The 25,228-nt window shown below is 54.4% G+C and overlaps 7 protein-coding genes across 7 annotated transcripts; 3 read left to right on the forward strand and 4 right to left on the reverse strand.

The window, feature by feature from the left end:
• Nucleotides 1-1,235: 1,235 nt before the first annotated feature.
• On the forward strand, nucleotides 1,236-1,742 carry J4E87_005837 (uncharacterized protein; the record flags this gene model as incomplete). The annotated part of the gene is made up of 1 exon (XM_049377442.1): nucleotides 1,236-1,742. The coding sequence occupies one exon, from the start codon at nucleotides 1,236-1,238 to the stop codon at nucleotides 1,740-1,742; it is 507 nt and encodes a 168-aa protein (XP_049233068.1).
• Nucleotides 1,743-3,037: 1,295 nt separating this feature from the next.
• Nucleotides 3,038-6,024, forward strand: J4E87_005838 (uncharacterized protein; the record flags this gene model as incomplete). The annotated part of the gene is made up of 4 exons (XM_049377443.1): nucleotides 3,038-3,043; nucleotides 3,065-4,122; nucleotides 4,236-5,196; nucleotides 5,251-6,024. The coding sequence occupies 4 exons, from the start codon at nucleotides 3,038-3,040 to the stop codon at nucleotides 6,022-6,024; spliced, it is 2,799 nt and encodes a 932-aa protein (XP_049233069.1).
• A 1,240-nt stretch (nucleotides 6,025-7,264) lies between these two features.
• Nucleotides 7,265-8,629, reverse strand: J4E87_005839 (uncharacterized protein; the record flags this gene model as incomplete). Its single annotated transcript, XM_049377444.1, has 2 exons — nucleotides 7,265-8,234; nucleotides 8,286-8,629. 2 exons carry the CDS (start codon nucleotides 8,627-8,629, stop codon nucleotides 7,265-7,267), a joined length of 1,314 nt encoding a protein of 437 aa, XP_049233070.1.
• Nucleotides 8,630-10,546: 1,917 nt separating this feature from the next.
• J4E87_005840 (uncharacterized protein) lies at nucleotides 10,547-13,345 on the forward strand (the record flags this gene model as incomplete). Its single annotated transcript, XM_049377445.1, has 1 exon — nucleotides 10,547-13,345. One exon carries the CDS (start codon nucleotides 10,547-10,549, stop codon nucleotides 13,343-13,345), a length of 2,799 nt encoding a protein of 932 aa, XP_049233071.1.
• A 780-nt stretch (nucleotides 13,346-14,125) lies between these two features.
• On the reverse strand, nucleotides 14,126-17,567 carry J4E87_005841 (uncharacterized protein; the record flags this gene model as incomplete). The annotated part of the gene is made up of 2 exons (XM_049377446.1): nucleotides 14,126-14,243; nucleotides 14,299-17,567. 2 exons carry the CDS (start codon nucleotides 17,565-17,567, stop codon nucleotides 14,126-14,128), a joined length of 3,387 nt encoding a protein of 1,128 aa, XP_049233072.1.
• Nucleotides 17,568-18,135: 568 nt separating this feature from the next.
• J4E87_005842 (uncharacterized protein) lies at nucleotides 18,136-19,413 on the reverse strand (the record flags this gene model as incomplete). Its single annotated transcript, XM_049377447.1, has 1 exon — nucleotides 18,136-19,413. One exon carries the CDS (start codon nucleotides 19,411-19,413, stop codon nucleotides 18,136-18,138), a length of 1,278 nt encoding a protein of 425 aa, XP_049233073.1.
• Nucleotides 19,414-20,086: 673 nt separating this feature from the next.
• On the reverse strand, nucleotides 20,087-24,609 carry J4E87_005843 (uncharacterized protein; the record flags this gene model as incomplete). The annotated part of the gene is made up of 2 exons (XM_049377448.1): nucleotides 20,087-20,137; nucleotides 20,197-24,609. The coding sequence occupies 2 exons, from the start codon at nucleotides 24,607-24,609 to the stop codon at nucleotides 20,087-20,089; spliced, it is 4,464 nt and encodes a 1,487-aa protein (XP_049233074.1).
• Nucleotides 24,610-25,228: the final 619 nt, after the last annotated feature.

Consider the following 25,228-nt stretch of genomic DNA (forward strand, 5'->3'; position numbering starts at 1 on the left):
GCAAAGAATTTTGACCAATGCGATCTACTGCTCGGACTCTTCACCAGGACATCGGCTGCGGCGCCATGAAGATTTTTGCTCCTCAGATGCCGAGCTAAAGCCAGTTTCGGCCGGCGGCAGGTCCAGGAAAGCTGCACTTGGTTGCAGGGAGCTGCATCTACCACATTTCGGCAACAGACTTGGGTTGAGGCGGAAGGGTGGTGGGAAACGTCAGAGAAGAGAGTGACGGAGAGTGAAGAAGACGCACGAGAAGACGAGCTTTTGACGCGCCGGGGTGGAAATTGTTGAGTGACAGGAGCAGCGTGTTGCTACCGATGGCTTTCTAAACTCGTCACATGCACCTCGTCTGCACCTGCTGTTTCTCGTCCACGCTCGTCTGCGACTACCCTCTCGCGTCAACCTTCCAGCACAATTGCTTCTGCTGAGCGTTCCAAGGCGATGGCGCAAGCCCGCAATCATCATTGACATGGGCATCACAGACTGACACGGCAGCGCGTAGCCTGTCGCCTCGCCTCCCTTTCTTCATGTCTTACGTTGCCGTTACCCCGTCGTGCGCGTGGCCGACATTGTCTTGCACTTGTTCTTCGCTAGTATGGCTCTCTCCGTCGAGTCGCTGAATGGAGACACTTCTTTTCTCCTTACCTTTGACCCACCCGCTGCCCCACTATCGTCGCCGGGATTGTTCCCAGGATCGTTCACGATTCTGGTTGACCGTAAGTCTCTGAAGATCGCGCTTGATACCGCTGGAGGCCGACTTGTAGATGGGTGCTAATGTTTCCTGACCAGCCTGGCTTTCAGGGCCCTCCATCATCCTAAACTCCGTCTTCTCGCATTCTGTACAGAGAGCGAAACCATCCGTCGCGAGCCTGAGAGACCTTGACCGCGAACCCGACCTCGTGCTTATATCCCAAGACAAGCCAGACCACTGCCATGAAGCTACCTTGCGCCAACTCCCACCAGACTGCGAAGCAACTATTTTAGCCATACCGTCTGCGGCCAAGAAGATTCGCTCATGGAAACACTTTCGTCCCAGCCTTGTGCACGCTCTGCCGAAGTACGTCGAGGGAGATGGCCAGTCCATACACCGTATAGTATTACCGCCGCCGTCTCCCCGAGGGACATGTGGTGAGGTGACGGTGACTTGGATTCCAGCCAAGCGGGACCTTTCCAAGGTACATCACGCGATCGGGATAACATATCGGCCTCCTTGCACAGTACTCTCGTCGCTAAGCCCAATGCACTACATCAACCTGCCTATGAGCCCGCCCCCCTCTCCAGGATCGCCAATGACAATCGCCTCATCGCCCCGTACGTTGGTGCCGTCACCAAACAACGATCGGGAGAAGACCTTGTCTGTCATTTACTCACCACACGGTGTTTCGTACGACGTGATTCGTCCCTACGCAAGCTCCTACCTTGTGTCGGAATCCGCACTTCCCCTCACAGCGCTTCTACATTCTTTTGACTGCGTTGAGAACCCTTGGTGGCTTGGAGGTAACATATCAGCTGGCAGTCCCGGTGGCACAGAGATCGCCAAGAGTCTGTATGCCAAAGCCTGGATATCTGCCCATGATGCAGACAAGGACAATCGGGGCTGGGCCGTCAAGTTGACTCAGATTGCACAGCACGCGGTTGACGAAGTGAAGAAGATGGTGGAAGAGGGTGTCATCAGGAAGACGCTGCCAAATACCGAAGTCTGTTCGCTGAGGGCCGGCGACAAGCATCGGATTGCTGTGGGATGAAGACAGCGCGGTTACTGCCTATCTACCAAGTCCTCCCAGCCATACACCGACTGCGCGATAAGGGTGTTTTGAGATTTGGCAGTCTCCATGTCGTCTCAGGTGCGACAAGGACTTTGAACTCGCCATTACTGGAGTCGCATGCTCAAGCATGGGTATATATGTTGGCGTGCAGGGCACATAAAGGGAAGCCAAAGATGGCTAGCGTGGAGAGCGCGGATCTTCAATGTTGGCCCCGAGTGCGCACTGCTCAACAGAGATGCACTGTCGAGTGTGAGGATGTTCCAGACTGGTCAGATGTGTCTACGCCTGGACATTGCGGGGAGGACATGTATTTGATGGAGCACTGGACCCTTACTTGGTCGCCCAGGTGTTGCGCATTCTGTGATGGGCGGACGAAAACAGGGCTGGGTTAGCCAGGAGATTGGGAGTGGAGCTGGAGCTAAATAGAGCCGAAGACAGACGTGCGGCGCAGGGCAAGGCCGGCTCGCCTCCTCTGTTGTCCGGTGCTCGGGGCGACAACGTGGGCTGCATGGATGGGGACTGCATAGCAATAGCAATAGCAAGGTGCAGCTTGGTGTAGAAAATAACCTTCAGTTTGGCACGCCATGGTTAAGAATAGGGTGATTGCGAGCCACAGCATGACGCCGCACCCGGGCTGCTGGGACTATTGGTGTGGCTGAGGGATGCATGCCGCCTGTTCTTAATCCAGACGCGCAATCTCCCTCTACGGGCGCGCGCAACGCAGACAACATGTCCAAGTATCGCAGCGATGGGGCCTTTGGGGCGTGAAAAGCAGCGCAATGCAGTGGTGAATGGGGCCAAGCATGTCCGACTGCATTGAAACTGCCGTGATGCAGCAGGAGCCGGGCCCGTGGTCATGTTGCTGGTGGCTTCGCAGCGCGCAATAAGGCACTGTCCACCTGCCAAGGCTAGCGCAAGACGGAAGTCGGATCGCGCCCGGCGAGCAAAGGGCTGAGCGAAGGGCCAACTATCGAGCATCACAGCTCGACTCGACTCCTGGCCGCCGACACACCCACGCCCATTCTTGCGCCCACCGTTTTTCTTATCACGACCCCCATTGCTCCAGCGCCTGCCGCCCCGCCGCTGCCTCCCCTCAGCGCTGCTCTGCTCTGCTCTGCTCCGCTCTGGTACCTAGTCTCTGCCGGCGCTGCACTACGCAATCCCCCGGACGACGCCCAACCCGACCTTCACCAGCCACACGTCGCACACACACACTGGCTTCTCACGCTCCGCCGACCCCTCCTCCGCAGCGCTCGGGAAAGGCTGCCTCTTTGATGAGCGTAACCATCCATGAGTCGCAGATGATGCCCTCGTATGGCGCCGAAGCAACCGACCGCTCTTCCTTTGCACATGCTCAAACATCACCGCCTCCCCCCGCGCGCTCGCCCTCGGACCGCTCGCCCCCCAATGGCACCGCTGCCGCGATGAACGGGAAGATGGCCAATGGAATGCAGCCCATGGCAAACGGCCGCCCACCCAGGCCCGCGAGCATCGACAAGCGCCTGTCCCAGGACGACGCACGTCATGCCCGGAGCAGAGGAGACTACATGGACGCCGACAGCTCCAACACCAAGTCGCTCGACACGCAGAGGCAGTCGAGCGAGCGCCCGAGCAGAGACGACGGCTACTTCGCCTCGATACACAGCAGCAAGACCAAGGACCGCCTCTGTGGCAGCACCACGCACGTCGAGCTCGGCCAGATGGATGCTCAGGACGGCACCAAAGAAGCAAGCAGGGACTTCTATGTTCCGCACGTCGGCTCCGTCTCCCATCCTCCCACTTCGCCGTCGCCGCAGCCCCAATCCGACGAGGGCACGTCCAGTCTGCAGGTACCGAGCCAAGCGCATCGCGTCTCCTCCCCGCCTGCCTTCAACCACAACAACCCCAGCCCCTCTCAACAACCTCATCGTCTGCAGCAACGTCATACCCTCGAGGTCCCCAAGCTGCAAACATCGCGCGCCCGCGAACCCCAGAACAACACCGACGACGTCATCAGCGCTAGTGGACGCTTCTCGCCTTCCACACCGCACAAACGGAGAGGCTCCATGTCGCTTGTGCGTCGGACCACACGCTCCGTCAACTCCGACATGCATCTCGACGAGGTGCCCCAGGACGATGAGGCCGCGCGCTGGGCTGAGCACATCCGCCAGAAGCGAGCAAGCAAGCGGAAGCGCAAGGAGGACGAAGACGAAGACCGCGTCGTGGTAGGCACCAAGGTCGACCAGAACCACGTCAACTGGGTGACAGCCTACAATATGTTGACGGGTATCCGCTTCACCGTCTCGCGAACCAACGCCAAGATGGACCGAGATCTCACTGATGCCGACTTTGACGCGAAGCACAAGTTCTCGTTTGACATGTACGTGCCGGCCGGCTTTCCTTGCAACATCAAGCACCTGCTAGAGTTCATCTCCACTTCGTCTGGCAGACCTCTGTTCTTTGCTTATTCGCACAATACTGACACTTTGACAGAACTGGTAACGAGCTTACTCCTTCCGCCAAATACGACTTCAAGTTCAAGGACTATGCACCATGGGTCTTCCGCCATCTCCGCACTACCTTCAAGCTCGACCCTGCCGATTATCTCGTGTCGCTGACCAGCAAATACATCCTTTCCGAGCTCGGCTCTCCCGGCAAGAGTGGCAGCTTCTTCTATTTCTCCCGCGACTACAAGTACATCATCAAAACCATCCACCACGCCGAACATAAGTTCCTCCGCAAGATTCTCAAGGACTACTACAACCACGTGCAAGAGAACCCAAACACTCTTCTTTCCCAGTTTTACGGCCTGCATCGCGTAAAGATACCCTATGGACGCAAAATCCACTTCGTCGTCATGAACAACCTGTTTCCCCCGCATCGAGACATCCACAGCACATTCGACCTCAAGGGTTCTACCATTGGGCGAGACTTTAAGGAAGAGAACTTGGCAACCAACCCCCGCGCGACACTAAAGGACCTCAATTGGTTACGCAGAAACCAGCATCTTGAGTTAGGGCCGTCCAAGAAGAAGATGTTCATCGAGCAGATGCAAAGAGACGTCAAGTTGCTGCAGCGCTTACACATAATGGACTACTCGCTCCTCATTGGTATCCACGACCTGGAAAAGGGTAACGATGAGAACCTGCGAGACAAGACACTCAAGGTCTTTTCACCAGGTGGAGAGGAAGCACCAGAGCCCCAACCGAATCAGCTTATGCGCACGCCTTCGAAGTTGGAGAGTGCTCGGAAAGCAAGGGAACTGAGGCAGATGGTCAAGACACAGAAACCAGTACCCATGGGTCAGACGTCTAGCAAGATGCCGAACGAGTTGGAAGATCCTAACCGGAACTTCTACTTCTATTCTGACGATGGTGGCTTCCGAGCCACTCACGAGGACGAAACCCCCGGAGAAGAGATATACTACCTCGGCATTATCGACTGTCTGACACACGTAAGTTTGCAGCGTACAGCGCGTAGGGCTCGCCAAATACTAATTATGCTCCAGTACTCTTTCATCAAACGTATGGAGCACTTTATTAAAGGCATTGCTAATACCGAGTCTCAAATATCTGCTATACCTCCCGAGCGATACGGCGATCGATTCATCAAGTTTATCAGCGGTGTCACCAAGACTAGAGAAGCGGCCGAGCGTGAGAAGATGGAAGAGGCTACAAACGATCTCAACGAACTCTCGCTTGACGGTGTCAATGCGACTGCTGCGCAGCGATCGTCGACCGACCGTGTCCTGGAGAAGGCCGAGCATCAAGCCGACCGCTCGCGGCGACAAGGTCATGGTGAAGAAAACGTACCGAATCTACATTTGAGGGCAGTACGTAGTCCGTCGGCGGAAAGAGGAGAGATTGGGACCACTCTGCCTGTGGTGGAAGAGGCCGGTGAATCTTCAAGTGTTGGCGGGCACAGCAACCGGAGTGCCTCAGATCGCCATGCTGCCAATACGAGTAGCGAGAAGTCATCATTACCACCACCCACAGGAGCGCCCTACCTCGGCCCTCCACGACTTGAAGCCAGAGCCAGGTCTACATCCAGGGAAAGGGATCATGCACAGGGAAGGCCGCCGCCTACACCGCCGAAGGACTCTGGCACCGCGAGTAGCGATGGGCGCCCGCCTACACCGGCAAAGGACGCCGAATACATGCCCAACAGGCACTCTGGACCACCCACACCACCAAAGGAGGACAAAAGGGGAGGTATACCCAGAGCCTCTTTGGACAAAGATCTACCGCGCACGCCATTAGAGACCACTATCAGGGTCGGCTAAACTGGTTAACGAATCTGTACCGAACTCGTCATTTCACCATAACTTCTCATACAACGCCTTTTGCATACCGTCTGGCAATCCACCGGACCTTTCCTTTGTCGCTCCCTTGCGTCGCGAATGCATGATACCATGAGCCGCCGCCCGTTACTATAGGGCGTCGAGTCGCTCCTGCTTTTCCTTTGTCACATTTTTTCTCTTTTTCTTTTCTCTTTCCTTTCTGGGAGATATGTAGCTCTTCTCCCTTATTGTTGGATCACGGAATGGAACGGATGGCCTGCGGTGCAATTGTTGTCCTTTGCCTCTGTCTTTGCCGAGCTTGAGGTGCTAGTGCGTGGAGTCGGTTGCCGCTGCTGCGTGTCTTTGTAGGATAGTTTCTAGTCGGGTGGATGGAGGAGGAAGACGCAGCAATAATAGTTGTTAGTGGATTTTGGTTGCGAGTTGCCGGTGATACCAAGAAGAGACGGCGTGGGAAAGGGAAGGAGAAGCGGGTATGCTGACAGAAAGGAGCGTTTGGTGGCATATCTGGTAGATAGACGAAAGAAGTTATAAATGCATATAATTAAGTAACCTTGTCTCCATTGATCTTGATGGTATGTAACTAAAATGGCTTATAGATGGCGACACAAGATCGATGTCAATGTGTAGTATACTGGATACAATATCAAAGTCAGTGCAAGATCTCATGAAATCCATAGAGTTTTTCCCGTGTACAAGGACTGCCCTGTAATGTACTGCATAGTCTCTTGTCTACGTTGGTACGTCAGATACTTCTTGAACTATAATCACTCACCAATAATAATATTTGCGTGATGTTTGTATATATTGTTACCGCAGTAGTACAATCAATGACTATCTTGACATATCTTGCCGAATTAGAATAATACAGCCATGCTTTAAGACATGTGTAATCCGGCAGACGCAGTGAGGAAAGGACTGAGTATGCAAACATGGGGCGTTTTCGCCCGATGTGGTAAACATAGGAATATTCTCTTCCACTTCCTTTTACCTGAACGTGAAGAATGTAGCTTAGTAGTGCACAAGCCCTGGTCTAGATGAAACGCAACGTCTAGATCACACAACAGCAATCGAGGCGTAGTCAAGGTGATATTCATGTTGTTTCATGCATTACCCAAGCGACCACGGTATATAGCCTCATAGGATACGAGACCCCAGGGCCTAGTCTATCTAGTAGTACAATGGTGCATGTCCCTTCTCAAGTCCCTTACAAGTAGCGATGCGCTTACTTGTAGAAATCGAACTTGTCGGCCTCTGCCGCACCCTTGACCTGGCTGGTGTATGCCTCCTCCAAATCGCTCTGGATAATGTTGTACCTGTTCTTGCGTACGGCCCTCAGACCCGCTTCCTGCATGATAGCTGCGATGATGGCACCGGAGAGGGGGTCGTTTCGGACGATCAAGCTGTCAAGGTCTACCTCAGGCGACAAGCTCATCTTGCTAGCGATGGTGGAGAAGATAAGACGGCGCTCACGGCGGTCGCGTAGCGAAGGGAACTCGATCTTCCTGTCGAGACGACCGGGTCGGAGCAGCGCAGGGTCGAGGGTATCCGCGCGGTTCGTCGCCATGATGACCTTCACGTTGGACGTCTGGTCGAAACCGTCCATCTGGTTGAGCAGCTCGAGCAGGATACGCTGAACTTCTCGGTCGGCACCTGTCTGCGCATCGAAACGTTTTGTAGCAATAGCATCAATCTCATCGATAAAAATGATGGATGGCGAGTTCTCGCGCGCCATTCTGAACACGTCACGAACCATACGTGGGCCTTCACCCAGGTACTTCTGTACGAACTCCGAACCGACAACACGGATGAAGGACGCGGTCGTGCTGTTTGCTACAGCCTTCACCAACATGGTCTTTCCTGTACCCGGAGGTCCGTATAGCAGTACACCGCGCGGTGGGTCGATACCGATCTGCTTGTAGAGGTCGAAGTGTGTGAGCGGCAGTTCAACAGCTTCCCGAATCTCCTGCTTCTGCATATCTAGACCTCCAACATCGGCGTACGTGATGTCTGGCTTCTCGTCTTGACCAAGCATGGCAATCGAGGAGTCGGCCTCTGGTGGCAGGATGTCGACGAGGGCATTTGAGTGGCGGTGCAGCGCGACGGATGACGATGGCTTGAGGAGTTCGCGATCGAGAGTGGAGAGGATGCGGACGACATAGTTGGAGCCGGTGGACGATTGTACGATGCCGGTGCTGCGCGTGTTAGTGTCATGACGCAAGCGCTGTGCCTGTGTTGAAGCTTACTTCTGGTCGATGGCCTCCATGAACTGCCCTATCACCAGCGGTACACTCTGAATGCGCTTGATCTCCTCCTGTGCCCTCACCAACTCTCGCTTCAGACTCCGTTGCTCATCTTTGATGTACTCTTCCTGTAGATGGATGTACCTGCGACTGTTAGCCACCTGCGGTTCCATGTGCCTGAGCGCTACGAACTCTAATTGCCGTTGCAGCTTCTTGAAGGTCGAGTAGTCATCGCTGCCCTCGGTGGAGAAGCCCTCCAGGGTATCAAAGTTGGGTATCGACGACGGGAGCTGCTTCTTGTGCGGCGGGACGGTGTTGGCCGGGTTCTCCATGGCGGTATCAGCCATGATGATAGTAGCTGGATGGACTTTGTATAGTTGTAAGTCGGTGGGGGATATCAGCAGCGAGAGACAGTATTCGTCAGTGGTGATTGTTTGTGGCGGGATGTTGGTGAAGGCGGTGCTTGTGTGTCGCAATGTTGATGAAGCTCATGGAAGGCGCGATCGGGCAATGCGAGGCGGTGCCGCCGACGTCACGTGAGCTCGACGATCACTCCAGGGCTACAGCCAGCTAGCTCAGACGCCATCTGTTGCGACACGTGAAAAAGTAAATTCACGACGCTCTTATTACACGCAGGCAGACCTATACACTAGGACAGTATGGATTGTAACACATCGGTATTGCGCGTCAATTACTCGTCCCCACTGCAACCAGGCTTCTATGGTATGCTAAAGGGATAGTCGAAGACCCTTGCTCATGGCTCGAGACAGCTATGCAATGGGCCTGTATGAGGGACGTTATTCAACTCGCGGTGTGACCTTTCCTTCTGGCTGGAAACAGATGTGGAGTACGAATCAGCTCTAAAGTCTAGTTTTACCTGGCCCCCTTGAAGTGTTTAAATCCCGCGCCGGTTCACGACAACGACCGGGGACTAATTACCTGACCTGTATTGATCGAGGAATACTTTGTGAAAATTATAGAGTATGAAGACAACAGCATAGAGTATGGGCCTCGATGCGTGTGTACGATGGCACAAGCGCCGAATCTGACATGTATACCCCCAGTCGCCATGGTAGATTGCTGGCGTGTGACGCGCCGATCACCAACGGGTATAGGATTGTTGCGAATTTGCATCGTATTCGAGGGCAGAGCAGAGAGGCCGGATTGCGTCAAGTATCGGACGAGGACACTGGTGCGCTGACTCTGGGAGTAGCTTGGGGCGGTTCAACGGTTGGCTGGGCTCTCGACGCAGAGTCAAGCGGTCTGGGTGTGCCCACTCTCGACGCCCAGCTGTGTGCGATAACAGCGCCATTTCCTGCAGGAACAAAGTGATGTAATAAGTGGAGAGACGTGTGTTTCCGTGTCACGACGGCCAAAGACCCGGAGAAATCAAATCAAATTGAGTTAGGCTAGGCTTGTGAGTTGCCGGCAACGCAGGCACTCCACTGGTCTGTCGCAACGCGCGAACGCGTCTACGGCTCCGGATGCGACTGTGGCCTGCGTGTATGTTTTGGAGACTCTGCGGCTGCTTCTGCTCTGCGGGCGACGTGCGCTCTGTTTTGGAGTCGCGGACACTGCTAGGTCTCGTGATGCTCCCGACCAGGCTAGAGTAAGTAGAGGCTGGGATTCCGCCAAGAAAACTGTTCCTTCCTCCGCTCTCAGCAACGCATAGTCCGCAAAGCGCGTCTGCGGTGCGTCAAGTTATCGACCGCATTCAAAGCCACTCGTTATCCGTCCTGCCCTGATGAGAAGATCCTTTTAGCGTCGGTCTATTGTCGCGCCCGGTGTGTATTATCTCATCCTGCCTCCGCCTGCCGCGTCCCTGTCCTGCGCCTGCGTCTCGTCGGAGGGCTGCTGCTAGAGGCGCGTCCATCTAAACATCAACATGCCTGCTGACGGACCACTAGCCATATCCAACCCAGACACTCACGTGCGCCTATCGCTCTCTTCCTCGTCCTTGCCTTCACGCGCCTGTCCCCTCCCTGCCCGCCGCCGCTCTTGACTGCTCGCGGCAGTAGCGCACCATCATGGACTTCCAATCCCCCCAGAACGGCATGTACGATCCGTCGAGCTTCATCGACCCGAGCGCAATCGCAACACCCCAGATGAATGGCGCGCGCCCGTTCAATCCTATGCCCTCGGTGCCCCAGAAACGAGACTCGTCCGGCGCCGCTCTATCTTTATCGCGCTCTCAGACACCTTCACAGCAAGCCCAATTCGGCTTCCAGCACCAGCAAGGCTTCACTAACACGCCCTCGCCCACCATGCAGAGCCAGCACTTCGCGCCCGGCCAGATGGGAGGCCAGCGCATGAACACGGCCTCACCAGCGCAAAATCCCCACGCGCCGCAGATGTCGCCCATGAACTTCCAGGCTTCACCTATGAATCAAGCCTTCAATGCTAATTCCGGAAACCAGTTCCCCGTACAGTCGGTGCAACTATCACAAAATCTCCAGAGTCGACAGCAAGAGGCGCAAAGGCAATACGCAATGCGCCTGCAACAGCAGCAGCAGTTGGGTAATCTTGCCGCGAGCAACATGGCTGCGCGACAAGGGCAGCAGCCAGGCGCGCAGATGCCAGGCGCAATGCAGAATCCAATGCAAAACCCAATGCAGCATCCGGGCATGCAACAGAACATGATGCAGGCTCAAGGGCAAGCGCAGAACCAACAGTCGCAATACAACCAGTTCATTAAGAATGTTCAGGCGCTGATGGCCCAGCATAATAGACCCTTCAACCACCAACCACTCTGCGCCGGTCGGCCGACAAATCTCCAGAACCTTTACGCGGCCGTCATGCGCTTCAAGGGCCATCGATTTGTGACGCAACAAAACGGTTGGCCCAGAATCGCGCAAATGATGAACATACATCCACAACAGTTCCCAAACGCCCCCAACGAACTGCGCCAGATATACGAACAGAACCTAAGCCTTTACGAGACCGCATATCTGCAAAGACAACAGCAAATGCAACAGAAGGGTATGCCTCCGCAGGGACAGATGGGACAGATGGGCCAAATGGGACAGATGAATCAAATGGGTCAAATGGGCCAGATGAACCAGATGGGTTCTGTGGGTCAGCAGATGTCGCCAACAAGACCGACTATGCCGGGACAACAAGTCAATGCTGCAGGACACCAGGAATATCTGCAGCAACTACAGAGATCACAGGAGGCGATGAAGCAGCAACAGCAGCAACGGCAGTCGCTTCCGCCTGCCCAACAGCCGCATCAGCAACTCGACCCTTCCCCACATCCACACCAGTCGACGCCTTTACAGAGCAATGCAGCGCTACCAAGCGTCAACGGCACCACACCACAGCCGGACGGAAACGCGCGGAAAAGCCTCAGCAGACAGCTGGAAGGGACACCTACTCAGGGACAAGAGCCTGGCCAATCGCAGTCGTCACCAATGAAGCAAGAAGAGAACGCCGCCGCAGATTCAGCCGCGGCCGCCGTTGAGGAGCCCGAGAAACGCAAACCAGTCATCGAGCAAGATGATGGCACGAGGGTCTATCAGCCCGCCTACCGAACGCAAGATACATGGGGAGGTCTCGACTTCGACTCCGACAACTTCAAGAACATGATCGACACAATCACAAACTACAAACCAAATGTTCCGTTATTACCGGAGATGGGTGTGATCGACGTTCGTGCCATCATCATGAGTATCAAGTCGGGACTACATGCGGAGGTGCGCTTGGGTCTGGATACCTTGACGCGGATAACGTATGACAACACCGTCCAGTTCAATTTGTCGCACTGCGACGACTTGACAGAAGTGCTGGTGGAGTACGCCGAAGATCAGCTGGAGATACTAGGCAACGACAATCCCGAAGTCACTGATATCATCGATCTCACCCCATACGAGGACGTCCTACATCACTGTCGCGAGGAAGCCTCGGCACTACAAGAACTCCCACAGGCTGGTACGAAGGAGTACATGCTCGACCGTACTGCAGACCGGCTGCTGGCAATCACCACCATCTTCCGAAACCTTTCTTTCCTCGAAGTCAACCACGACTCTTTGGTCAGCGCTCCAGTAATCAAGTTTCTCGCAAACTTCATACGGCTTGTCGGAACCCGCGTACTGTTGCTACGATCACACATCAACACCTTCGACTTCATGAAGGATGTAGTCACATTCTTCTCTAACACAAGCGCGAAGGTTGTGTTGCCAAATCGTGAAGACGCATACGCCGTGTTGCACTTCCTCTGCGCTTTTGCTCCAGTTCCGCGACCCGCTGAGCCTGTCAAATTCACACCCTTCAACCCGCAAATCCACCGCTATCTCCCTTCTGCCGTTGATAGTCTTGCCAAACTCCTCGCTCGCGATGATCCCAACCGGACCTACTACAAGCAAATATTCATCAACGAGGCAACATCTATCCCTGCGTACGACCTCCTAACGCGTTCCTTCGCCCTCGCCATCTCCGTTGTGCCGGACCGCAACTACATTGAAAACAAAATGTACCAGATGAAAGAGCCACGCCCCAAGGAGGTGCGCATGTTCGAAGCGCGTGTTGCAGAGTCACGGAAAGCATACCTGATGCAGGGCATGTTGGCGGCAGATATACTCGCCAGCCTAGCTCCAGGGCCCGAGACTGGTATCTGTCGCTCATGGCTCGAGTCGGAAGACGGCTGGGCGCATAGCTTACTCAAGTTCGCCATGTCGCTATCCGCTACCGATGCGGCCATACCGCACCCCCCACAACCGCCAAATCACCGCGGCCAACGGCCCATGGACCATGACCGGGAAGGTTTCCAGCTCATCGTCCATCGCGCGCTATCAACCCTGAAACGCCTAGGTGACAAGTCAAAGGGTGGTGAACCGCTGGTCAAGGGCGTACAGCAAACAAACGGGCACATGGAACACGATGATGAGGACGACTATGACGAAGATGAAGACGACGACATGGAGATTTTCAACTTCAACGGTAGCTCGTGGAAAGTCAAGGCAGACATCTTACCTCGGAAAGAGACCATGCTCGGCGCATTGCTTACCGCTCAGTTGGATGTGCGGAGTCTGAACCAATTCTGCAAAATCGGTTATCTGGATGAATAATGGGGTGGTGTAGGATATGGAAGGTGGGGTTTTAGGCGAATATAGGAATGTGTATATTGGCGGAGGTGTTTGGAGACCAACCTTGCATGGGAAAGCATTTTTGCTTCAAGTGAACGTAGCATTGCGAGAGAGTTCACATGGATTTTGTGCGATTTTTTCTTGCCGTCTGTATCAACTCTTTCTTATCTTCTTGTATAGTCAATGTATGAGACTGTGGATGCACTATCATGTATTTCTTCGCAACGTACGTGACGTCCTCTACTCTACTGAAATAGAGGACATGTGGATGACCAGATCAAGTCGACCAACCTGGCATGATCATCTATCGACAAACAGTGACATGATCACCAACATGGACAAGCACAATTCATGAATGATTACTCTCATTTCGCCCCTCTGCAGGGAACATGTTATACAGATTACTTTGCTCGAGTGTCAACGAGCGGAGCACATAAGACCTGTGCTCACAAAAGAATAAACGCCATGAGAGCTACCGAAGTAAGCCCAGGTTCCGAGTACCGTTTTGACCTGGTCCGCCCAACGCCATGCTATGCATTGAAAGAGAAAAAGACTCGAAATCCCCATGCTCATACCACCACACATGATGCGTTAATAGTCAGATAGTCCGTGCAGGACGAATGTCCTTGTACAAACTTGAAAAACCAGTTATGATACGTAGCAGCTGTTGCATCTCGATCATGTCCTCTACTAATGGGGTGCCCCGGGATTATGAACAGTGGATGGAGAGCCAGTCACTGTGCCGCTAGTGACGTTGTCGTTCTAGGACGGTGAGCCGGCGAAGGATGGAGTAGCAGGAACGACGGTGGCGGGAGATGCAGCACTTGCGTCCCTGAATGTGTCGTTCTGCTTCCGTTGGCCGTTGAGGAGCGGGCAGAGCCTGGTGGAAAATCTGTCAGTAAACTCGTTGAAGAAAGGGAAGATTGTCTACGCACTTCTTGTTGGTCTTGATATGACCCACCTCGCCGCAGTTAGCGCACTTGCGAGGTGTTGCTCCGCCCTTGCCTGGTCCACCAGTCGCACCACCTTCTCCGGTCTGCGACTTGTGCATACCCTTTGCCTTTTCACGACCTTCACGGCGTTCAATGTTGCGAGCTAGACGTGCTAACTCTGCCTTCAACTTCAACTGTTGGGCCCTGTCCACTTCAGGATCGCCAGTTGGTTTGATGTCCTCGATGCGCATGTTGAGAAGACGCTGCTGTCGCTTGTGTTTGATGTAGAGCTGGATAACGGCGGGGTCGGTGATGACCTCTGTGACATCCTCGTACTCATCGTACTTGTTCTTGATAGTGCGAGTGATCTTGAGCTTCTTGCCGCTGTTGTCCGCATTGCTATTGCGAGACATTTGTGACATGGTCTCATCATCAGGACGTACGGCCGGGGTGCCGACTTCGGAACGCTGGCGACCTGTGTTGTTGTGGTTTACAGCAGAGTCCACATCGTCTTCGGTGTCGGAGGGCGGGTTCTGAGCAGATAGACTCTCCTTCTGCTTGTTCCAGATGCGCTTGATGGCGTTCTCGTACATGACCTGTTGACGCTGGACATTGTAGCTGTGGCCACCAAGCTCCTTCATCTTCTTGTTATCGAGACGATCAGCTGCACTCTCACCAACATCTCTGAAACCACCCTTCATCGAAACCTTGATGAAACTGAAACCCAGACCTTGACCGGTAGGATCACCGTCACCATGAAGCTCCAACATAGCCTTGCCAGCGCAAGCGTTGAGGAAGTTCTTTGTTGTGTTCCATGGCGCGAGTTTGACGTCAGCGTTCTCGTTGTCAGCCTCTTCATCGTCGTCACGGATCTCGTTCGACTTGATGCCGGCGTCCTGCAGCTGTTTATCACCAGCATGCATCGAGTCGATCAGACAAACATCTTCTGGCTTGATCCAAGTGCGTAGAATCGGCTCTTCGGGAACAGTCTCTCCAGGCACCGGCTCCCAAGTTCCAATGTCCTTCTGGTACTTCATGATTTCTCGCATTCGAGAGCGATTCTGCGCAATCTCGGTACCAGGCAAATGCTGCTTGATCATCTCGTTGCTGACCCAAGGTTGACGCGCATTCTTCTGCTGTCCCTTTCGATACAAGCGGAACGCGAGCATCTTCAATCGCTTCTTCGAGGCTTCAGTAACCTTGCGGGCATGTGTACCGGGCACTTCCACAGAAGGAAACTGCTGACCGACGACCATGAGATTTGGAATGTTTCGCATGTAGTACTTGGGGCCATTAACACCAGTGAAGCTTCTGCTCACAAGGAAATCGGTCTGTTCGGGCTTATGTTTGAACACGGGAGCTCGGTACATGGCATTGTGAAGCGTCAACACTTGCTGGCCGGGCTCAACCTGACCGAACAGCGAGAATGGGCTCTTGTCTTGCGGTAGCAACACCGAGGTCTCACCAATACCATCTTCCGGTTTTGGTCGCGCAGTATCTTCCATGTCCTTCCGACGGTAGTAGTTGAGAATCTTGACACCCATACCGAAGTTGGACAACGTGGTAGGGTATTCCTCCGAGTACTCGGCAAGGAGGAGGTCAGAATTATCGCCAATGTTGAGGTCTTCTGCTGACGCGAAAGCTTCGGATGGCTTGAGGTTTTTCTTGTGCTTCCTTTTGACAGATTTGAGGACTGAGATACTAGCTCGCTCACCGGGCTTGAACGTGACAGTAGGACGGTGGAAAGACCGGAGTTCGCGGTCGGACAGCGCAACCTTGTAGAAAGGATATTGCAGCTTCAGTGCGGGCAAGCTGTGCTCAACGTTCATGTGGCCAATCGTACTACGGACCTTCTGTTGGCTGCTTTCCTTGAGCGCGTCGTAGGCCTCATCGTTGGAGATGTTGTAGCGCTTGAACATGGGGTTCGCAAGACTTCCGCGGCTGTCGCGCTTGAGGCCTACACCCAATGTCCGAGGTTTCGGTGGCTCTGCACTGGGCTGCTGCACATCCAGTAGGAGATGGGGGTCGTTCATGTCGAGAAGAATCTTCTTGGACAGTCGCGCCGTCTCAAGCTCGGGATCGTCCCAGGTGGGTAGGTCCATGTGATCGTATACGGAGAATTGGATGGGCTGCTCACGGCTTCCAAGCTTCCGCTTCTTGTTCGGCGATAACTGCTCGAAGTCAATGCCCCCCATGCTATCAGGCGGCGTTGGTGCTTGGTTCCCGTCGGACATGGTCAAATCGCTTGCACCATCTGGCACGTCCCAATCCTCACAGGCAATCCGTAGGTCGCTCCAGGATACATTGCCGATCATCTCACGGTCGTCGATGGTGTCGAGGTTGTCCAACTCTAACTGATCTTCGCTATCGCCATCTTCGTCGGCGGTATTGGTAATGTGGATGAGACCACCCTGCTCCTCTTCTTGCTGCCGGCCTGACTTGGCAGTGGTGGTCGTAGGATGCAACCGGAAGCTTTTTTCTTGGTCCGTCGCAAGGTCCAAGGTAAGCTTGTTGGTTTGGAATGGTCTCGGTGTCTTTTGCGGAACTTTGGGGATATAGAAAGCGCGCTTTCGAGGTACCAGACTGAAGAAGCGTGGCGGCTTGTCCGCCTCAAAGTTGGGCCAGATCTTCTCGAACTCCTCCCGCGATGTCTTTACGGGTGCAGCCGCCGGCTCATCCTTCTTGCGCGAAGACTGTGCGAACAGAGCCAGCTGCTCTCGCACCTCGGGGTCTTCCTCTTCCACCTCTTGCTGTGCGACACTGGTGGCGATGTTGCGGGTGGCAGACTGTGGCTTATCCTCTGCGACACTACTGAAGCCTTCCTGGACAAGGTCTTCGATGGAGGTGAGAGGGTCGTCTTCGTGTCGCGCGGACTCTTGCACCGGGTCGGAGTGGCTGGGATCGTCGCCGAAGAGATCATCGTTATCGTCGTGGTCGTCGCCGAAGAGGTCGTCCATGTCGACGTCTTCGTTGTCACCTGCGCCGCCAGAATCCTGTAGAGTAGTTCCGCTGAAGTTCTGGGTGCTATCGGCGCCCTCGCCCGACGCGAACTCCTCGTCCGGCAAGTCGTCATCGCTGATGTCTTCGTAATCGACTGCGTCGTCGGCCTTCTCGCCAATATCCAGCGGCCGGTCCGCGATACCACCCAGGAGATCCTCCTCGCCTTCAGCAGCGCCCCGCGACATCTGTTGCATGATCTTGCGGAAGTCCTCCTCATCGTTGTCCGCGGTGGAGTCGCCGCCGACATTCTGGGGTGGGTGTTCGTCGGCCATGGTCGCGTGTGGTATTATGGGAGCTAAGCGTCGCTGGACGTGTTCAGGGAGTTGGAGGGGAGTTGAGGTATTAATATAGGCGTGTGACTCAGGCGCAAAAAGTGAAAGCGCGCCGCGAGGCAGAAGGGCGGTTGAGGGGTGCGCGCGCCGTCATTCACGCTATCACCGCGCTCGAAATACTGCGAGGCGCCACAGAGACAGGCCGGGTGGTTGCGTCGGTTGTTCGCGTGCGTCTTCGGGGGGCTTCTCGGTCGTTCGGGGGCGCGGGTGTCGATACAGCCAAATGGCTCTGTGTCGTGTACAAGTGATGGAATCCAGTCGCGGTTCAAGGCCGCGGCGGAGTGGCCCGTGCGCTGAGCTAAAACTAGTCAAAGAGAACGGTCAAGCATCGCCGCGTTCAAGATTCACTTCACGCAATGTGCACGGATGTGGGGATTCTCAATAGAACATTGCAATGTATCAGGTGATCGCACTGCTACGTTTACAATCATATGTCCAGTCCTTGTCGCCTCCAACCTGTACTATCGGGTCGCCGCACGGTGACGCCTGCCACCCCGTCGTCTCCAACTCACATCTCCTCCTGCTCAACTGACTCCTCCTCCATGTTCACGTCTCCGTCTTCTTCATCTTCGATCACTTCTCCATGACCTTCTTCAGTATCGTCGGCGGCAGGTTCTGGTGACGTGCCCCAGATGCGAGCACGAGCTTTCGCATACTCCTTCTTGACCGTGGGCACGCCAAGGGACCATCCACGCTCCTCGAGCTTGTTGCGGATGTCCTTGAACGACATGCCTTCAGCATCGTGCCAAACAACAATGCAGGCCTTGTCAAACTCGTGGCTCTTGTAGTTCCGCTTCTCGCGCTGAGCCTGCTTCATGGCTTTGACCGAGCCACCCTTCGAAGAAGCAATCGATGTATCCGCCGAAGTCTCTTCGAGGGCCGAGACTTCGCCTTCGCCTTCGCCTTCGGTCTGCTCCTCGGAGGGAGCAACCAAGTCCTTCTCGGGCTGAATACCACTTAGACGGGGCGCACGCGGCCTTCCACGTCTCGAGATGTTCCTGCCGACTACGCCAATCTGCGTAGCAGGCCTTGCACCGTAACGCTTCTGTAAGCGCTCGAGAGACCGAATATGGCGGCGACGTACAGCTTCATCCGTCACTGTATCGTTTGGGAATGCCTTGTTGTACAAGATAGTCGCCTGCGAGTATGTGTGCTCCAAATCATCTAGCAAGTAGATGATCATACTGTTCTGGTGATCTTCTGTGTCACCGTAGGGAGATTCACCGGGTGTGGGAGCGGGAGGGTCTTGGCCGGCCACGAGACCACGCGGCGGCATGTTGATTGCCTTGATGCTGTTATAGGTCAGACCCAGCTCCTGGGATGATCGAACTTGACGCTTAGCTCGACCGCCTTTCTTGTCTTCTGCCGCGCGCTTCTTGCCGTGTGACGAATCTTCCTGAGCAACGGCGCGAGGGTCTTTCGAAGAGGTGACGAATGGTTTGGCCTTGCGGTCTACGCGAGAGTTCTCCTCAGTCCCGGACGTTGACCTTGTAGCAACCCCTTCATCGCTGCTTGTCGCCGATGCAGATAAATCTGATTCTTCTGATACAGCCGTCATTTCGACAGATTTGACTGTTGTGTCTTTGCTCAGAGTGGTCTGGGTAGACTTGGTACTGCGAAGAGTTCGCTTAGGCGTAGTTTGGCCATTGCTCTTTTCGACTCGAGGGCTCTCAGAGGTCTTTTTCGCTTTGGATATAGGAGTTGCCGCCGCCTCTTCTGCGCTGCTAACATCTCGAGTTGTGTGGCCTTTCAAGGGGGTGGGAACGGAGTTAGTGACGTGGGCCATGGTGTTGTGAGCGGCTGACGTAGTCGCGCGCTCAAGTTGTGAGGTGCTGGTGAAGTAGGAGTGCACTATTGTGTTGGTGGAGAACGTGCAGTGGTTGCGGGTATAGGTATAGGTAGGGGCAGAGGCAGGAAGTGGGTATGTGGTGTAGGCCGAAAGTTGGTGTAACCCGTGTTGACGTACTTGAGTAGGTTGTTAGCAATGGTCAAAGCTAAGACAAGTGTAAGCGGTATATGAGGTGGAGGTCCGAGGTGGCGAGGGGCGATTGCGTGGGAGTTGGAAACCGTAGCAACGCCTCGGTCGAGAAGTTTTGTTGTGTGCGCAGGCAGCCGCTATGCCTGATGAAAGGGACGGGAAGTGAAATTGACTACACTGCTGCCACTTAAAGAGCCTAAGGGAGGAGAGCGAGCAAAGCTAGTTTGATCTAGCTCCGTGCAACTGTAGATTCGCGCAACCTTGGACGCTCAGTTAGGTATATCAGTGCTCAAAGCGAGGTTTTATAGATATAATGATAATGACATTCAACATTGCATTCGTTCAGTACCAGGCCGCATGCATCTCAGTATGGTATCATCGCAGCTAGCCCAACCCATTCCGCTTCATACCGAATACGTGCCCGCGAGTTTACTCCCAACACCAAACACCAATCGCAAGAGTCTTCGTTGCCCACCAATCATCAAGCCTGTTTAATGATATAGTCTTTGTTCTCAATCGTAACACTTTTCGTCTAAAATAAGTCAGTAAACGATGCTGAAGCCATTGAGTGTGCACTTGAGATGAGCTTACCATGTGGTTGACCTTGTACACGCCGACCAGCCGCGATGCAAGTTCAAACATGTTGTTTCTAAGTGAGATAACAATGAACTGTGCGTTCTTCGTCCTCTCCTTGATGTAACTCGCCACGATGCTCACGTTGCGGAAGTCTAGCGCCGCGTCGATTTCGTCCATGACGTACAACGGTGTAGGCTTGTAGTGATGCAAAGCAAACACCAAAGCTAGAGAGCTCAATGTCTTCTCACCACCGGAAAGGTTGCTGATGTTCTTCCATGACTTTTTCGGAGGCATTACTGAGAACCGGATGCCCTCGGAAAAGGCGTCGAGTGTATCTTCATATTCGAGCTCGGCGTTGCCACCCATGGTAATCATCTGGTACATCTCTTTGAGACGCGCAGTGATGATGTCGAAACCAGCCTTGAAACCTTCTTTGCGAAGACGTCGAAGCTCTTCGCACTTGTGCTTTGCAGCGTCACGGGCGCTGACAGCAGAAGCGAGGTCTGTGGAGCGCGCAGCATGCTCCTCGACACGTTTGCGGTACTCGGCGAGGACCGCTAGGTCGACTTGCGTGGACTCGTTCTTCTTCTCCAAGTGGGCGATTTGGTCCTTGAGAGTAGCCTTGTCCATGTCTTGAAGCTCGTCTTTGCTGTAAGACGGGAGACCGTCACCTCCGTTTTCTTGTTCCTCGCCCAAGTCGGTGACATTTTGGTATGCGAGCTTGCTTAGCTTGTCATGGAAGTATGCTTGCTTCTTCTGGTACTCGTTCAGAGTCTTTTGGCTTTCTTCAAGCTTATTGCGCATCTCAATCTCGACCGCACGCGTCTCGTTGAGCTCGCCCAGCTTCTCATCGAGCTCCTTCTTGACCAATTGAAGTTCTTCTTTCCTGGCCTCGAGCTGTTCTTGCGCTTCTTCGGCCTGCTGTCGGATCCCGGAAACGTCGCGTTGTTGTGAAGCCATATCATCTTCAACCTTCTCGGCATCAAGAGCAAGCTTTTCGAGCTCTTTGATGGCATCGTTATGTGCCTTCTCATGCTTGACGCACTGCTTCTCTTCCTTTGATTTCGCGACCTGTGCATTGGACACTTGCTCGGTCAATGTATCGATCTGTCCCTTGAGACCATCGACTTTGGCCTTCTGACCTCGTAGCTTGACTCCTCCGATCTCCATGATTTTGTCCTGAAGAGCCTTGATCTCCGCTTCAATATCCTCAGTCTCTGCACGAAGTTTAGAGACCTCCTTCTCCATCGTGGCGATGTTCTTCTCCAGCGATGCGATGCGTCCCTTGTCGGTCTTCGTGGATGTCTGTTCACTACCTAGCTCTTTGATGCGGCGCTGAGAATCCGCAATATTGCGATCAAAACTCTCAAGTTCCAGCGCAAGCTTCTGTGACTTGGTGTCTAGTTCGGGTATCTGCTGATTGAGGTCTCTCAGCGCAGTCTCGAGCTCCCGCAGCTCTTGTTGGAACTCAGCAAAGGTCTGTTCAAGCGTATCGCGGTCATGCTCGAGCTTTGTGACCTGGTCTTTCGAGACGTCAGACGCGAGCTTGGAAGACATCTTTCCCTTGACTACTCTGCTTCCACCACCACTCATGGTACCCGCAGTGTCGATAAGCTTGCCGTCTAGGGTGACGACTCGCCATCTCCTCGCGCCATATGCGATACGCTCAGCTTGGTCAAGGTCTTCGGCGACCAGCGTGTTTGTCATAACCTGGAAGAATGCAGGCTTGAGCTTTTCGTGCTTAGGCTTGACGAGGTCGAAAAGACGTGGCACGTTCTCGGGTGTTTGCACTGGCGACATGTCACGCTTGGCGAGGCGATCCAGGAGAATGAAGTTGGCGCGACCGAGGTTGTTCTTCCGTAGGTACTCAATGCACTGCTGACCAGACTCTACTGTGTCTACAACCATGTTGTCTAGTTGCGGACAGGCCGTAGAGATAGCAACGTCGTACTTCTGATCGATGGTGCCTAGGTTCCCGAGTCGACCATGGAATCCATCGATACGTCCTGATTCTTTCAGACGCATCAGACCCGTCAAAACGTTGCCTTGAGTCTGAGCGGAAGAGAGACTTGCCCGGGCCTCATCTGCCTTGGCTCGTGCGCCAGATAGCTTCGACCTCAGCGCCGGTTCTTGTTGAGTTATCTCCTCAAGTTTAGCCTGTGTCTTTTGTACGTTCTTCTCGACACGCTTCCTCTCGGCTTTGCACTCATCAAGTTCTGCAACCTTCGCCTGTTTGGCTTCCTCCAAGCTCTCGATCTTTGCTTCGACTTCGGCAATACCCTTGGCACCTGCATTCTCACGCTCACGCATGATGTCGAGCTCGCTCTGGGCAACTGCAATAGCGGACTGTTTCTCGTTGATCTTCGCACTCCAAGGTTCCAAAGATTTCTGCTTTGCGGCGATCTCGTCGGAGAGACCCTGTGTTTTACCAGCCAAGCTCTTGCGAATCGTCTCGAGCTCCTTCGCTTCGACCTCCATGCTTTGCTCGAGTTCAGCAATCTCTTCGTTGTAGCGCTCGACGTCCGCAGCGTACTGCTTGGCGAGGCTGTCTGCTTCCGATCGACCATAGCCACTTGTCTCCTTGGTCTTCTCCAGCTTCTTCTGTTTATTAGCCAGGAACTTCTTTTTCTCCTCGAACTTGACCGTCTCCTTGTCAACGCGGGCCACCTCTTTCTGGTACTCCTGGTTCTTCTTTTCGAGCTGCTCACACTCTTTCGCGCCAGTCTTGTATTGTCGCTCAAGCCCCTTGATCTCTTCCTCGTTACCCTGGTGCTTCTGCAACTCCTCATCAAGCTGCGACTGGAGCTGTCCGACAGATTCCTGGGTGACTTGAATGTGATCGTCGAACTCGGACACATATATTTGGTAGAGGGTGGACTGCTTCGAGGCCAGCTCGTTCTCGTCACGAATGTAGGCGAGCGCCTTGTTCTTCTTCTCTTCCAGACTGCTCTTCTCCTTCTCGACGTGCTGTACACGGCTGCTCTTCTCACGACAGACTTCATTCAGGGTCTCCACTTCGACCTCTGACTCTGCAATGGGTGTCTTGTATTTGGACGTGCCGATGATATCTTCGAGATACTCTAGCAGACCATCGTCATGTTCGCCCTGTGCTTTTGGCTTCATCTGCGCGATCGATTCAACCTCACCCTGCAGGATCAAGAAACGCTTATGGTCGAGATCCACGCCGCGGTCTTTAAGCAGGGTCGTGACAATCGTGAATGTAGACTCCTTCCTGTTGATGTAGTATTTGCTCGAATTGTTCTTGAACGCTCTTCGAGAGACAACGAGGTCTGAGTCAGGGATGACTTCGTGGCCGCCGTTTGGGAGGTCCTTGACTTCTTGGAAGTGGACTTCGACCTCGCAGTAATCCAGGTCCGGGAACGCCGCCGAATTGTGAATGAGGGCGGAAAGCTTGCTCTGTCGCATCTTACTTGCACGGAAACCGAAGACGAAGAGAAGCGAGTCGATGACGTTTGACTTCCCGGAGCCGTTCGGTCCCACCACGGAGGAGAAGGAGGCGTGGAAGGGCCCAACCGCCTGTCGGCCAGCGTAACTCTTGAAGTTATTGAGGACAAGCCAGGTGATTACTGTCCGCTGTTTAGGCGCCACAGGCTCATGCAACGCGGGGATACCTGCCGCTCGCCTCTTGACCACAATATCTATAGGCTCAAGCATAGTTTGTTGTGTGCCGAGATCCTCCATGACCTTGGCTGGGGGCTGAGGCTCTGATAAAGGCTCGACCTCGACCTTCGGTTCCGGTACGGGCGACTCGTCTTTCGCTTCTATCTGGGTAACCTCAGCGACAGGCTCGGGTACGGGTTCTGGCACAGGTGCGGGTGCAGGCTCCGGCGTTCGGTCGGTCATGGTAACATCGCTCGCAGCGTCACTCGTAGGATCGTCTACCATGTCATTCGTGGCATCGTCTGCCGTGTCGTTTGTACTATCGGCGAGCGGCGAGCTTGGTGTAACGGTGGCTTCGGACGCCTGCTCAACCTCGGGCTCGGGCGATATTGAAGGCTCAGGCGTGAGCAAGTGCGAGGTATCCTCAGCCGGAGGTGCAGCGACAGAAGCACGTGGCTTCCTGCCGCGCTTCTTGGGCACCGCCTTGGAGGGTGAAGCCGCCCCGGTGGTCCTCTCTGTCGCGGGTGTGAGCGTCTGCGTGGGTTCGACCGACTCTGTGGCGCGTGTCCGCCGCCTCGCTGCGGGCTTGGGTGTCGCTTCTTCATTCTGGGCTGCAGCCTTCCGAGGCCTCCCCCGTCCCCGTCCCGTCTTGAGTGGCGCGGGCGCCGGTGTGAATTCTTCCTCCTCCTCCTGCTTGACTTCGGGCGTAGGGGTCCTGTTCTCCTCATGGTCCGAGTCGTCGACAACGGGTGCTTTTCGGCGCGTCGCAGCGGCGCGCGTAGATTTCCTCGGGGACATGGAAGCCATGATTGCTATGGCTGTGGGCTGATCGTGGTTGGGCGCGAATCGCGCGGAGTATCCTTGTGCAACTTGACACTTTCCTAGTGTTGTGCGCACAGGTAAACAAACACCCTGACACGTGCGGTCTGCCTGTAGCGGGGCGCGGGGCTAACGTGCCGCCACCTTTCCTTCAACCGTCAGACTGCACCAAACTTGACCGCCTTTGATTCTGATCTTAGACAGACTTCCCATTATTAGGCCTCGCGTTTTGCTGGTAGAGTCTGCCTCACACATACCAAACTGCTCATGGTTACCATATGCGGTGCTGTGCAGCTGCCGTGAAGGTAGCCCCGCCCCAGGCACCGTTGCGATTGGCTACATCCACATAATCGTGGATCTCAGCTGCAGTCATATAACGAAAGATACCAAAAGGCTGCGGGTACTCCAATCTCTTTTGTATAACTGTCATACTCATCGCTTCCTACCTGCGTAATCATGGCATCAAGTCTGCAAAAGTTCAAGATTGTATTCTTCGTCCCTCCCTCTGCCCTCAGCGCCTGCAAGACCGCTGTCTTTAGTGCCGGTGCAGGGCGTTATCCAGGCCCGGGGGGCTACACCGAAGTTTGCTTCACAAGCAGAGGAACGG

The sequence above is a fragment of the Alternaria ethzedia genome (genome assembly GCF_023757985.1).
Source record: "Alternaria ethzedia strain BMP 0044 chromosome Unknown scaffold_12, whole genome shotgun sequence".
Classification (NCBI taxonomy): Eukaryota; Fungi; Ascomycota; class Dothideomycetes; order Pleosporales; family Pleosporaceae; genus Alternaria; species Alternaria ethzedia.